At 39.3% G+C, this 14,395-nt stretch overlaps 1 protein-coding gene across 34 annotated transcripts in view; it reads left to right on the top strand.

Moving 5' to 3' along the window:
* Window positions 1-14,395, top strand: part of SGIP1 (SH3GL interacting endocytic adaptor 1) — a 197,469-nt gene that overhangs the window by 110,195 nt on the left and 72,879 nt on the right. For 14 of the 34 annotated variants that reach the window (XM_072730633.1, XM_072730626.1, XM_072730620.1 and 11 more), the window contains one exon: window positions 13,164-13,175. The exons of the other annotated variants lie outside the window; for them this stretch is intronic. In XM_072730633.1, the coding sequence (XP_072586734.1) occupies window positions 13,164-13,175 (12 nt within the window). The remainder of the gene's footprint in view (window positions 1-13,163; window positions 13,176-14,395) is intronic. 34 annotated transcript variants of the gene reach the window in all.

Raw genomic sequence — 14,395 nt, 5'->3', positions numbered from 1 at the left:
GGAGATAGCTCTGAACTGGAGACAGTCTGGTGCTGTTTGCCTGTTCTAGGTGGCCCACCCACCCTGCCACCCCCAAATTAGCCTGCCAGTGAGTAAAATCCATGAATTTGCTGCTGCTTGGTAACACCACCCCCTTTCTTGTCCTCACTTTGGCAGAAGGTTCAGCACCCCATTGAGTTCAGTAAAAACAAAGAGTCATCTGTGGGGGAGGAAAGCTCTGTCTCCTTCCTACATTCGCTCTGGGTAGGATTACTGCATGGTGCAACGGGAGGCTAATGATTGTGTGCATTCTGATGCTAAGTGCTCAGCCCAGTGCTCAAGTGCAGCTAGTTGGGGGCAAGAGGCTCAGCTTGGGTTCTACTCTTCAAGGAGATCTTCGCAGGGCAAACGTGGTCTGGGTTGGGTCTAGACCAGGGATATTAAACATGGGGCATCTGAGATGCTGTTCCCTCCTTCCAAAAACTCTGCAAACACAATGACCAGATTCCATATCCCTGATGTAGTCTGAGAAGCCCCCTCCAGACAGAGCTGCAAGCAGCCTGACCAGAATCATCCAGTTGGCACATAAGAGGTAGCTTTTTTTTTTTTCAGGCCTTACTGAGAAGGATAGATGGAGAAACGGGTAGGACCTTCCTTTTTCAAAATATATTGTTCTCTTTCTTACATTCTAATAAGCCATGGGCTCTCTGCAGAAGAATTAGTTTCATACCTGAGATGTGTTTGTTCTTTTCCTCATTACCAATTATTTTTTTCCTAAAGAATTCTCTGTTGCTTCCATTTCCTGACCTTTAAAATAAAAATATCGTTATTCCATACCTTTCATGCCCATCCTGTGCTGGTCAGAAGAAAACTCTGTGTTGTGTGGTTTGATCTTCTTGAAAATGGGCAGAATATGAATTCTCTCTGGATTGCCTTTGTCATTATTTCTCCATTTAATGTTGGTTGTACCTTTTGAGCACATGGTCTTTTGTTTTAGAATTAGAATTTCCTTGCATAACTCCATATTCTTTTTTTTTTAAGATTTTATTTATTTACTCATGAAAGACACAGAGAGAGAGAGGCAGAGGGAGAAGCAGGCTCCACGCAGGGAGCCTGATGTGGGACTTGATCCCAGGATTCCAGGATCACACCCTGGGCCAAAAGCAGGTGCTAAACCACTGAGCCACCCAGGAATCCCCACTCCTTATTCTTCTATCTTGTCTTACTGTCTCAGACAACTTGATCTGATGTGGTTGGGAGGAGGGTCAGAAACATGACCACCAGGTATAGAGACCTAAAACCCCCAATTTCTGTTACCAACTTAATATCTAATTGAGACAATATACCCACAGTTTTGACACATGAAAATGTTAAGGTGTCCTTGACCAGAGACAGGAAATTCTTGGATTACACGCTTTTAATTACAATGCTAATCATCATCAAAAAAGCTAATTTTATATTGTTAAATTCTTCTGCCTTGCTTTGTGTTGGTCCTACTGATGTAGAGTTTAGAATTTAAAACCATTTTTATTACTTAATGGCCATAATCAAGGTGGAATGGGCTCTATAATGAAGTAATCAATTTGGAAAATAAATTTGTAACAGAAGCACATTTGTGAACAATTCAGGAAATGTTGGGTTTCTGACAAGTCATCCTGCACCCAGATGCTGCAGATTCTTACCTACTGAATGGGGCCTTGAGAGCCTACAACTGAATGACACATAGTAGGTACTTAGAAAATACATGTTGGTTGGTTGGATGGATGCACTTCACTGTGGGAATTTATATGGAGCTTGGTGTTTCACTGTGACAAAATGCCACTTACATACCTCACGTTTTAGAGAGTAGGTTTATAGCTCTCCATTCTTTGGTCTTTTCCCCTTTCAATTCACTCATTTTTCTGCATTATTGGGTGGATGAATAATACGAACAATAACTGTTTCTTCTCTTACTGTTTGCAAAGTTCTTTTTTTAAGTTTATTAATGCACTCTTATTTTCTGGGAGTACTAGTATTTTGTCATAATCCTCTTCCCCTGATCCCGCATATCCAGGGAGATGTCTCTTCTCCTATCTAAAGCCCCAGGGTTCTGTCCTTTAGTGGTACATACTGTATTATCTTTTATATACTATTGTATTTATTTTTGTACCAAGGAGTTTTGATAAGTATATGAGTAATAGTATAAATTATAAATAAGTATAATAGCATAAGAAAAATGTATCTATCCTTTTGTCCTTTGAAAGAAAAAAAAATTTTTAGGGCCAGAAATAATCTAAAGCAATGGATGTATTTTGTTATTGTTTTAGGAAGAAAAAGAGCTCTTAGAGTGTGAATCACTCACATTCCATTATGTCGGAAAATATCTCTTTGGAGACTGGGGACATTTTCAGAATGAACAGAATGAAGTGAGATTTCTTTCTGTCTAAAACACAGCCACTAACTGCCTATGGACCTTAGGACGCATGAGTTCAATTGGCTACCAGCACAGCATGGGTTCAGGGCTGGAGAGCCTGTCTGAACCACTTGTCCTAAAGTGGCCAGCAGACAGGGAAGACAGGAGAGACTGGCCTCACTCTGTTTTGCAGAGTAGAAACTCCCTTTCCACTTTCTAACCTATGTGAAACCCATCTCTATCTTATGTTTTAACTTGATTCTTGTGGAATCAAAGTCAGCTTCCAAAGAGTGATGAAATATGACAGGATCTGGGGCATCCAGGCATTCTCTGAGATTGCTTCCTCTATGCCTCTTCTCAGCAGCCAGCAGTGACTAAACCCCCACACTGGAGAACTCCTGAGAAGTGATAGCCATAAGCTGTATTGGAACAGAGTCTGCAAAGCCAGAGTCTTTGCAGTGGCCTCCAAGACCTTCATGGTGGGGACGCTCCCAGCCTGCAGGCTAGCACTCGCCACTCTTCCCTGGCTCCCTGGCTGTGCCCCCTTCCCCCTCTCTACCTCAGGTACTTGTTCAAGTCATGTTCTCACTGGCTTACTCTGACCACCTCATTGAAAATCAGAGAGCTCTCTACCCTGGCATTCTCAAACCTCTTTATTTGCTCTGCTTTTAAAAATGGCATTTATCATCTTCTAAAATACAAAATACTTTGTTTTATTTATTATGTTTCTTACTTATTATCTATCTCCTTCCTCTGGCCCCCAAATTAAGCGCATAGGAGCCTATTGTTCTTGTTGTTTTGTTCACCAATATCTCTAGAGTCATGTCTGGTCTTTATTAGGTACCCAGCACATAGTTGTTAATGGTTTAATAAATGAATAAATTTTCCTTTTGCTTCTTTTGTCATACATAACTGAAAGAAGTGGTTATATTTATGATAAAATCTCACTCATTAAATATTAAATTCCAAAATATAGCCATCTTATTTTTAAGGTTAAACAGTTGCAAACTTTTAAGAAGCTTTATATGAGACTTGCTTTTTTGTGTGTGTCTTGGTTCCACTCTTAGAAGCTTGATACCAAAAAAATCCCATGGCAGCTGGTTCCTTGTTAAGAATGCAGGGATGTATCTAGAGCATAAAACCTCTGTGTAAGGATCACTAAACTCTGGTGTATACTTTCTTCATTCACCTCTCTTAGCTTTGGCTCTGGACCTTAAACTAAATTCTACTGTAAATGTTGCTGCTTTTGAGCCCCTTATGCAGAAATGTAGGCTTGGACAAGACCTGACTTGAATGACTCCTGGCACTAGAAAGTGATTTAGGATAAGGATGAGCTGCCTTTCAGCAAAGCTTGCAACCTAAAGAATTACACTTTCTCAGGCTATCGCACAGGAAAATCCTTGCACTAGAAATGATTCATTGATTATATTTTAGGTATATGTTTTGTCTAGCCCCAAAATTCACTCACTCTGTTTATCTGTACAAGTGCACTTGGGGGTATAAATCTCTTTTCCAATTTTCTTAGTATCTTTTCCATAATTAAAAATCAACTCTGATGCTATGAATTCAGTTTAAATCAAGAAATATCTTTGTTTTTCCCCAAAGGAAAACTGTCTTATAGATTTTTTTCTTTATTTATTTGTTTAATATTCTGAAGAAATCCTAAGCCAAGAGGCCATAGCCTTGGTGTCAACAGCTGCTAACAATGAAAGCAAAACAATATATTGAATAAAAATGGTTTAATTATCATGAAGCCTGGAATGGAAAGAAGATGTGGGGAGGAGAGAGGGCCCTTAGCATTTGTGTGCTCGTGTTTTTTCTTCTGATTCTAATTCAACTTAATGCATTTAATTCTAAGAGAAGGCTGAGAAATTTACCTCCTAATTAGAGTTTAGTTCCAAGGTCCAACCATGCCTAGAAACACAAGCTCACATTCTGAAAAGCTCATTCCCTGAGACCTGCTATGATAGATAGATGTGATGTATTTAACTCTTTCCTTTGGAAGATCCAAGGTTATTTTCCAGGTGTGCGGTCTGTGAGCTTTTATCTGTGTTGTTTCTAGATCCCGATGCTAATTAAGGCCCTGAAAGTGGGTTAATCACTTTCGAAGACTTGGTCTGTGCTATAGGCCCACCCTGACCAGGCTCTGGGGAGGTAGATAAGCTGGGAACCAGTCCCAACTCTGCTCCTTTGTAACAGCATGGCCTTGGAATTCATCTGAACCTCCTTTTCCTCACTGGTAAATTAGAAATAACAGGGACACCAACTGCATAAAGTAAAACAAAAACAGTAAGTCAGTTCTCTGTAAACATTAGCTATCAATATCACCCACTCCTTTTAATCTTCACAACATTCCTACAACAATTCTATAATTCCACAATAAATCTACATCCCTGCCTTGGAAATTATCGAATCTAGGCACAGGACAACTCAAAGGCATCCAGAAAATAAGGTATGAGACTAATTTAAATATAGAAAAGCTCCCGCTCCTCCTTCTGGGACAACTCCTCTGATGAAGCTATTTGATTTTTTATTTTTCTCTGTAGGTTGAGAACATGGGCCTTAATAATTTTCACTTCTCTGTGCTACTTACCAAGGGTCTGGGGCTGAGAGCAGCACTAGGATTGTCAACCCCTACTTTGACCCTCAGTTACTCTGAAGCATTAGTTTTTTGCTATAAGAGAACATTCTACCCTGGAGATCTGATCATGTAGCCCCATACTAATGTTTATACAAAGCTGTGCTACTTCCATGGAGCCTTTGTAACATATATTCGCCCCTGGGGTCACTAATGGCAGAGAGATCAACAGTTAAGTGGGAGCTAAGTGAAATATTTATAGGAGCTGGTGAAGGAACATTACCACTGGGGCCACATCCCTTGGGTATATACAATTCAGCTTTATTTTAGACGGTAATTCATCTGTCTGTATTTTAAAATACATTGTGCTTCGAACATCTTACAGTGTTTTAGTGTCCCCCAAAAAGGGAATTCCTAAACATGCTTTGAATGCCTCCTGTGTGCCTAGCACTATGTTTGGGACCAGAGAGAGTCCACCCGTGACCACTACTGTGAACCAATAATCGGGTGGAGACACCTAAATAATACAAGACAAAATAAAAACTGCAAAAAATATGCTTGCAATGTGGACCTTTACTTTCCCTGAGGCTAATAAATGCCAGGCAAACAGAAAGACCTTCAATATGAGGTTGTTATTTTGAACAAAAGGAATGTACTGTGATCAAACAAAAGAAGGGAAACAACTTATTCTGATGGGGAAGCTTGGGGCAGTCCTCATGGAAGACATGGTCCTGGTCTCAAAGAATGGGTAAAATTGTAACTGAGGGCTACTGAAGCAGCCTGAATAGAAGGCAGAGAAGTGGTTGAGGGAATGGAACATTCAGCCTGTGGGCCAGGATCCTCTGCAGTTAACCCTGGGCTTCATACAGGCAGCAGCCGAAGGTGAAGGCATGAGAGTGACTGGGGACCAATCGTGGAGGCAGAACGGATGTAGAATGGAGCATGTGTTCTATTTTCTGAATAATTGGGAGGTTTTTGAAGAGAAGAGTAATATATTCATGTCACTATTGTGAAAAATAATTCTGGAGGTAGTGCAGAGGATGACTTTAGGGGGTGAAAACTGGAAGTAGGACCATCAGCTCGGAAGTGTGGGTGCAGAAGGTTCATGGAGCACTACTATCATCCAGGGATGAGGCCCTCATCAAGACAGTTGCCCAGTAAATAAAAGAGTTGTCCAAGGGGGCCAGCAACCACTCACCAGGACAATGATTTGCTATTGTTTGTGGGGGAGTAGGGAGAAATGAAAGATGGGATGAAAGAATTGGTGATTGTAGCCGGGGTATCTTGTAAGAAGCTGACAGTTACCCAGTTCCCTGACAAAACCAGTACTGGAAAAGCTCATGGTTTAGTTTTATGACCATGCTCAACTGGATTGCATTTATGACATCTTCCAAATCCTTTCAATATTACAAACCATACTTTTCTATTTTCAAGGCACAAATCTATTTGATAAAAGCAAACCATTCAAAAGAGAGCTTAGCATCTGCTCCAAGGGGCCCCACCAATGCCCTCTATAGCTTGAACTTAAAGGGGAGGCAAAACTTGATCTCTACCCACTTGGGTGTTCAGCTGGGACTCTAACAAAAAGTCAGGTTAACAAGAGAAAACAGAGGGCAATTCATCTGTCTGAAGTATATTAACAGGTACATTTCATGTATAAGTGGGGGACACCTAGGAAAATAAGTAACTCAAAGAGGTGGCTGTAAAATCCTGAGTTTAAATATCACTGAGTAGGTAAAGGGGAGAGGATGTAGACCTCTGAAGCAGAACATCTGATCTTTAGGAAGAATAAATAGGAAGAACAGTGCATGACCAGGCTTGTCAGGGCAGTATCAACTTCTGGTCTCCTGCCCTGTGCTAATAGTCCTTCCTCCCTGATCGATAACACTCCTGGGAAGGGGATTTATGACAATTCTTTTGGAGGATTTATCTTTAGGCAGGTGAGGATTGTTCAGAGAAAGTGTCTCCTTGCCTTGGCTGTTTTCAAATGCTTGCAGTTCAAAACAATCAATATAGCAAAATAGCATATTTTGGGACTACTCTGTCACCCTTCAAGCTAAAGCTGGTGGCCTGGGAATGACAATGTCAGTGGCCCGGAGAAAGCCATTAGAAGAGCAATGCCTAGAGAGCTGCTTTAAGGAAAGTTGTTATCCTGAGGCTTGAGCTGTTTCTCTGAAAATACATTTCACCTCTCTCATTTTCTCTTTCTTTTTCTTCCTCATGCCTACGCTTTCTAGAGGAAAAGTCCGGTAAGAAATAAGTCCTTTCCACATTTTGGCCAAACATGACTTATGTTCATTTTCATCATCATAATCATCGACTGTGTTTCACACCTAAACAAGAATTTTAAAAACAAACCTTCCTGAACCAGGACAAGGTCTAATTATACCCCATGGGGAAAAAAGGAAGAAAGTTGCTAAGTGATTTTACAAGTCTGTTAAGAAGGGCCACAGTGTAATTTTGTGAAGATTCACCTCTGCCTCAATCACAGTCATATGATTAAATATTTTAGGTATTAAGTTTTATTTATTGCAGCTTCCACGTGGATTAGTCAAGCTATGTATACATACCTTGAGGTAGGCAAGCGTTCTTTTAAGTTAACTTTTTGTTTAATGCACAATAGGATGGCATCCATGAAGGAAGGCTTGTGAAGCTGGCCTAGAAGAGGGAAGTTGTCTTTTTTATTTTATTTTTCAGCTAATCAGAAAAATATCCCCTTCTGGAATTGTCAAAGATACAGAAAAAGAGGATCTTTATAAAGTGCAATGCAACTCTTCCACAGTCCTTTTTAGCACCAGTGGGTGATTTTCAGTGGCAGCACAAATCTGCTATGATGTACCTACATCTTTTTTTATTTTAGGACAACAATGAAATAGGTCCACTGGAAAAAAAAAAAGAAAGTAAGAAAAGAAAAAATTCAATGTTCTCTTCTCAATTGCCTGGTATATTGGGAAAATGTTCCTAGGATGCCAGTGCATGGCTGATACAGGTAACCTCTCCACTGGAAGATATGGAAAAATGGTGTTTCCACCTTAATGAGCACCAAGAAATGACTAGTGATTGGTTGTACTTAACTCACCAAAGTGGATGCTATAATAAGTGCTATAACATGTCATCCCATCCATTGCCCCCAGCCTGGCAGTCTCCATACAACCTGCAGGATATCACATTTGCAGGAAGTTCACATGATAGGAAAAGTGGAATAATGAGAAGAACAAAAATGGGAACAAAATACTACAATTCATCAACATATAAATCCAAAGTCTTTTGGTTTCAAAAAATAAACACATTACTATTATCACTATAGCTACTACTAAACTGAATGGCCCACTTCTGAGTAATTGAGAGTCAGCTACCTATCCTATATTGTGTGGCATTCAATTTTGCTGATGTGCCTTAGTAGCTTTTCTTATATTTTTCCAACTGCACTTATTCTTGACTCTGAATCTTTCTCCAAATTTTCCAAATTTGGCTACTTCAAAAATTGACTCAACTGCAAGACCTGAAGTTTATCTGCAGTGCCTCAAGAAGGCTCCATTCCTCATTGGTTTCCTCCTGTTGTCCTCATAGCAATTTTAACTACAAGTAGTCCTTGTCATTTTAAGCTGTGTGTTTTTAAGGATGAGTCCTCTTCCTACTCCCTGACTTCATTTTCCTTTGGAAATGTCCATCTTGCTGATTGCTCAATCTGGTTGAGTTTTAAGGTATCTTGGTTAATAGCAGGCTCTTTGTTTCTCTTCCCAAATGGAGTTTCAGGAGATCATCTCAACCAAGTCCCATTGGATGGACATGATAGGTATTTACTGTAGTCTGACTTGTAATGGATACAGGAACAAATTTAGACAAACGGGGACACCTGGGTGGCTCAGTAGTTGAGCGTCTGCCTTCAGCTCAGGTCGTGATCCCAGGTCGATCCTGCAATCGAGTCCCACGTCAGGTTCCCCGCGGGGAGCATGTTTGTCCCTTTGCTTGTGTCTCTGCCTCTCTCTCTGTCTCATGAATAAATAAAGAAAAATCTTTAAAAAAAACTTTAGACAAATATCTGCAAGGGGCAAGGGTGTGAGATAAGTTCTTGTCAGATAGTTGGCCTTCCCCATCAGCATTTAAAAGCAAGTCAGAAAATGGGCTGGAATCAAAATGATAAGCATAATGGTCACATATTCTAATTCATTCCTAGAAAATTCTGTAACATGAATCACTGAATTTGCTATGACTAGCCTGTATAAAAATATTTGTTTGGTGCTTTGTAGTGCTTTGTAGCTTTTTATGCATTTCCCCCTGATTCCCCATACTAAATTTAGCAAATGAGGATGTTGTAAAGCTTCAAAACTTGAGGCTGATTTAGTGATTTTGATGAGCAAGACAGATTGTGTTTGGTTACTTCTTTTTATAAATATCTTAAAACACTTACCCGCAATGGCTAAAACTAAGGTATCCTAGTAGGCTGGATTTAAATTAATCCTTTTGTGCAAAAAATAATAAAGCAAATCTGGTATGGAATAAGGACACTGTGGAGACTGTGAGGACATAGGCTGAAATATTATTTTAGGGAGGCATATTCATATTGCAAATGATATACCTTCTAGAAATACAACATGTTCTAAACAAAGATCTTCATAAATTATTGTACACACACTTAGAAAATAGCCTTGAGATACAAAGAAAGAGTTATCTCTTCTTTGAACACCAAAATAAAAATAGAGGGAATAATAAAATCTTTCCAAAACCTTTTTCAGAATGTATCAGAAGATTGAGAGAAACCTAGGAATTGAGGGATTAATATTTAAATAGGAACACAGGACGTTTGTTCAGAAAAGGAATAGACTAGTAGCAAAGTCCCTGTTTGAGTAATCAGGTGAAGTAATAAGAACAGTAGATAAAATTTACTGAGAGCTTATTATATGTAGTACAGATGCTTGCAATCAGAGACAAATTGGCCACCTGCAGTCTAAACAACTGAGTAAGTGTTTTGTTTGCTTATGCCATTAAAAACGGCTTTAGCCCGCATTTAAAAGCCAGAATGTTTGAAATTAAAAAAAAAAAAAATCAACAAAAAACAACAGGATGTGCTTCTTCTCTTGACAACTGTGAAGATCTTGCAACCCTAGGCCCAAATATTTGCAGGGCAGGCACAGATGCACCCGAGTAGTGGTGAATTCACCAAAGCTTTCTGAACATGCCCTTACCAACAGCACCCCTCTCCTTGCCCTGTACGCATCTAAGTTAGTCACTCAATGCATAGTGTTCAGCTTATATAATATATCAAGACCAGGGCCGCCTGGGTGGCTCAGACAGTTAAGCGTCTGACTCTTGATTTCGGCTCAGGTCGTGAGCTCAGAGTTATGAGATGGATCAGTACTTCAGGCTCCATCCTGGGTGTAGAGCCTGCTTGAGATTCTCTCTCTCCCTCTGCCCTCCCTACTCCCCTAGTTCATGCTCTCATACTTTCGCTCTTAAAAAAAAAAAAAAAAAGAATCTAAACTAAAATATACCAAGACCGGATACAAATGACTTTCCTTCCATTTTTGAAGCAAATTCTATATATTGCTAGAGCAAAGATAGAACACTAAAGCTTTCAAAGTTCTTGGGAAATGAGAGGAGAAGGAGTAAAATAAAACTTTTAATTAGCAAAGACACTCCTCTCCTGGCTCATACAGACTTTGCTGTCAAAATTGTTGTTCAGCAGAGCCTACAGCTGCTTTATACACTTTAATGGTGATAAATAACATATATGAAGTCCTTCGTTCTGAGGTGTAGAATTCTTTTTCTTTTGAAGGTTTCAAATAGCTCTTTTTTTAAAAAAAGATTTATTTGACAGAGAGACCAAGAGAGCATGAGTAGGGACAGAAGCAGAGGAAGAAGCAGACTCTCCCCTGAGCAGGGAGCCAGACACAGGGCCCGATCCCAGGACCATGGGATCATGACCTGAGCTGAAGGCAGATGCTTAACCAACTGAACCACCTAGGCACCTCTCAAATAGCTCTTAATTATGGACTTTGAGGTTTTCTGGGTCTGACCTCCCCACAGCTGCTAGCTGGGCCTTCTGGATTCTGGATAATAAGCTTGTGACTGCATGAATTTGAACAGTTTTGCCCCAGATGAAGGCATTTTGCAAGTGGAGTTTCCAGAATGCTTTTTTTCTTTTTTAATTCAAGTTAGTTAACATATAGTGTAGTATTGGTTTCAAGAGTAAAATTTAGTGATTCATCACTTACATATGACACCCAGTGTTATCCCACAAGCGCCCTCCTTAATGTCCATGACACATTTAGCCCATCCCCCTCACCTACCTCCCAACAACAAGCCAAAATGTTATTTTATGTTATTATCTTTCACTAGAAAAACAATACAAACAGGAACGGTTGATTAAAAAATATAGGTTTTTAACTCATTGGAATTAAAATATGGCTTAAATTGGATATATTAATATACCTAATTATTTTGAAAAGTGTTCTCTATAATCTTAAATTAATATGGTTTCTTTGAATTTAAGGTTCTGCCTCTGTATGGGTGCAATCCACATTTTAGATGCATTACTTTTCATAATTTCATTTTAGAGAGATTTGTGTTGCTTTTAATCCCCTTTGCTGTAGTTTATGCAACTTTTAAAAGTGAATGGTCAGCCACGAAATTGAAGCTAAAATTATAAGCCCCTACATTTTCTTCTTAGAGAAGAACTTTAGTCTGGTCATTAAAAGAATTATAAAGCCTAAATTTTCATATAAAATAGTGAATTCCTCTCAAAACACAGTATGAATTAGTCAGTAAAATGATCCAAGCCCAGAAATACGTATTTTCTGGGCTTTTTTCTGATTTTACATAAATTACATCCATGCATATCAACAAATGTACAAAAAAGGTGGGAACAATATAGAGCAGAATCTGGAAAATAAGGCAAATGAGAAAGTCTAAAATATTATAAGTAGAATTGATTAGAGTAAATATGTCTAAAATGATGAGTTTTGTTACAAAACATTCAAATCAAGAAATAACCATTCATGGTTCTCTGCTTTAGGAGTCCTCCCACAATGTAATGTAAGAATGTGACCAGAGCTCTAAAGTCTGTGTCTGGTTCTACCCATTCACTAGCTGTTGGTCTCAGAGACTCATTTTCCCCCTCTTTATCATATAGGCCATTGGACCAGATACCCATAGAGGCCTCCCAGGGATAAAACACTAGAGGCTCATTTCCTGTCTGTTCTAGAGAAGAACGATCCTTTTCCTTTGAGCAACATTCAAGATACTTAGGTGTTTGTGCCCCTGGCCTGGATTTGGGGATTTAAGTAATACTGGTTCCCAGGTAGCCTCTAGTGACTTCTTGAGGTAGCCCATATTTTGAAAGCAAAACTCTAAGCAACATCTCTCTCCCCACTCACATGATAGTCATTCTTGTTACTACAGAAAAATCCTGAAGGGGGAGAAGAGGGAGAGTAATCAGAGATTGTTGGAATAAATTGATAGCAGCTATAATCCAGGTTTGAGAAGTGAAAGAGAGGAATCATGTCTGCTCATTGTATTATTCCAGACATCATCTGGTCCACCGTTGTTCTACTGATGTTGGACAGTTTGCATTATTGCCATCTATGCTTGTCAGGGGCTCCTCGTCTTCCCCATTACATTCCTACTCATTGCTAGAGGCTGCCCAAATCACCAGCCCAAGAACAGATACTTAAGAAAAAAGTTCTCATCAGCATTCATGCAATAGTACACCAAAAAGAAGAGCCAGGCAAAGAAGAGATCTTTCAAATCCTGCTCTCTGATTTGGGAAGAATCTAATTTAGTCCAAATTATGGTGTCTGTGGCATTTGCTAACACCTGTTGTGTGTGGAAAACACTTTTCTCCATAGTATCTAGTCTCTAGAACCTCCTCCCCAAATAATCTGGAGAGAAACTTCTTATAACAAAACATTAAAAGCCATCAGTCATGTTCTCCTGTATGTTTGTCTTGTTCTTGAATACATGTCACTGAGATAGTACACCCAATTAGCAAAGCTATATTTTACCACAGATAGCTTCTTTTTAGGTTCTCCCAAAACTTCCTTATGGTTTTTAAAGAAGCTGAAGGCGTGATGACTGCCTGTCTTCCTTTGGCCTAGTTACTTGGAGTGTATGTTTGGTTGGCTGTTGATGAAGTCCTCTATTACCCAAGCCTGTTGACTGATCCATCATTCTCTGACTAGGTATCTGTTCTCTCTTCCTTTTTGCTGATCACAGAGGCGCAGCCCGGTAAGAACTCTCAACATTTTTACCTTAAACATCTATAGAGAAAATAATTGCCAAGGCAAGGTAGCCACTTTTGGCTTCCCATTAAACTTAAAGCCCAGTATGAATGAAGCAGATAAATTAGGTTTACTGGTTGGAAGCCTTTGGTTCTATAAGCATCAAGAGCGTATTTTAGGATTATCAGAGCAGTTTTCTATAACAAACTAAATTAATAGATAGGTATTCCAAACCTAGTGCTAAATTTGAAAAATATGTGTGTGTGTGTGTGTGTGTGTGTGTTGGGCGGGGGAGGGGTGTGTGTGTGTGTGTGTGTGTGTATGCAAGCCCTGGAGATTGACCAGAAAGCACCATAGAAGTTTAGAGCAAAATGATGATAAAGAATAAGAATTGTAAGGAAACGATTTTTAAGCCACATTGTTTTTAAGCCTGAATTTAATATAAATTCCTGGACCATAATTTACATTGATCAGTATATACTGATACATAATAATATAATCATAATTTATGTATTAGGAGAAAGAGACATATTTTCAGGCAATACCTCTAGGCTGTCACATTATTCCATTATTTCACCACTGAAGATCAATAAGTATTAATTTGCATTGCTCAAAGTGAAATCTCAGTCATTTTTCTCAGGTTGAAGAGTATGATGAATTCAAGCAACAAAAAGAAGGGTCTTTGCTCTGTTTGAAATGACCCCCATCTGCCTTGAAAGAGGAAATGGAACTGAAAACAATGCTCTCTGAAATGCCCTCCAGGGGCATATGCCATTTGATTAATCATTATTTGAGGCCACTACTCTGCCCCCAGTTGACAAGCTGTTTGTACTATACAGCCAATGATCAAAGACAACACCTCCAGGGACTGCTATTCAGGTGTGGATGATTCCTACCCACCAGTTAGGCGACATTTCAGATTATGACAAGTACTTTTTTTATTTTAAAGGAAAAGGGGAATTAACTAATTCAAAATGAAGGTAGTTTATTCACAATATACATGTAAGGACAATCATTGAAAAGAGAAAAATGTGGTCCTTTGGAAAGAAGAAGATTTTTTGATTCAGTGGGCTGAATGTGGTTTGTGTCAACAAAAACTTAACCTCGTTCTAGATTTGCCATGCTGCAACTCCAGGCCATCAGAGCTGTGTGCTGGATCCAGCTGACAATGGCGACTTTCTTTTCTGTTGCTGCTGACTTGCTGATCATCCAAGTTAACTGTTCCTT

This window comes from Vulpes vulpes, chromosome 12 (genome assembly GCF_048418805.1).
Source record: "Vulpes vulpes isolate BD-2025 chromosome 12, VulVul3, whole genome shotgun sequence".
Classification (NCBI taxonomy): Eukaryota; Metazoa; Chordata; class Mammalia; order Carnivora; family Canidae; genus Vulpes; species Vulpes vulpes.
This window is presented reverse-complemented; position numbering and strand designations above follow the sequence as displayed.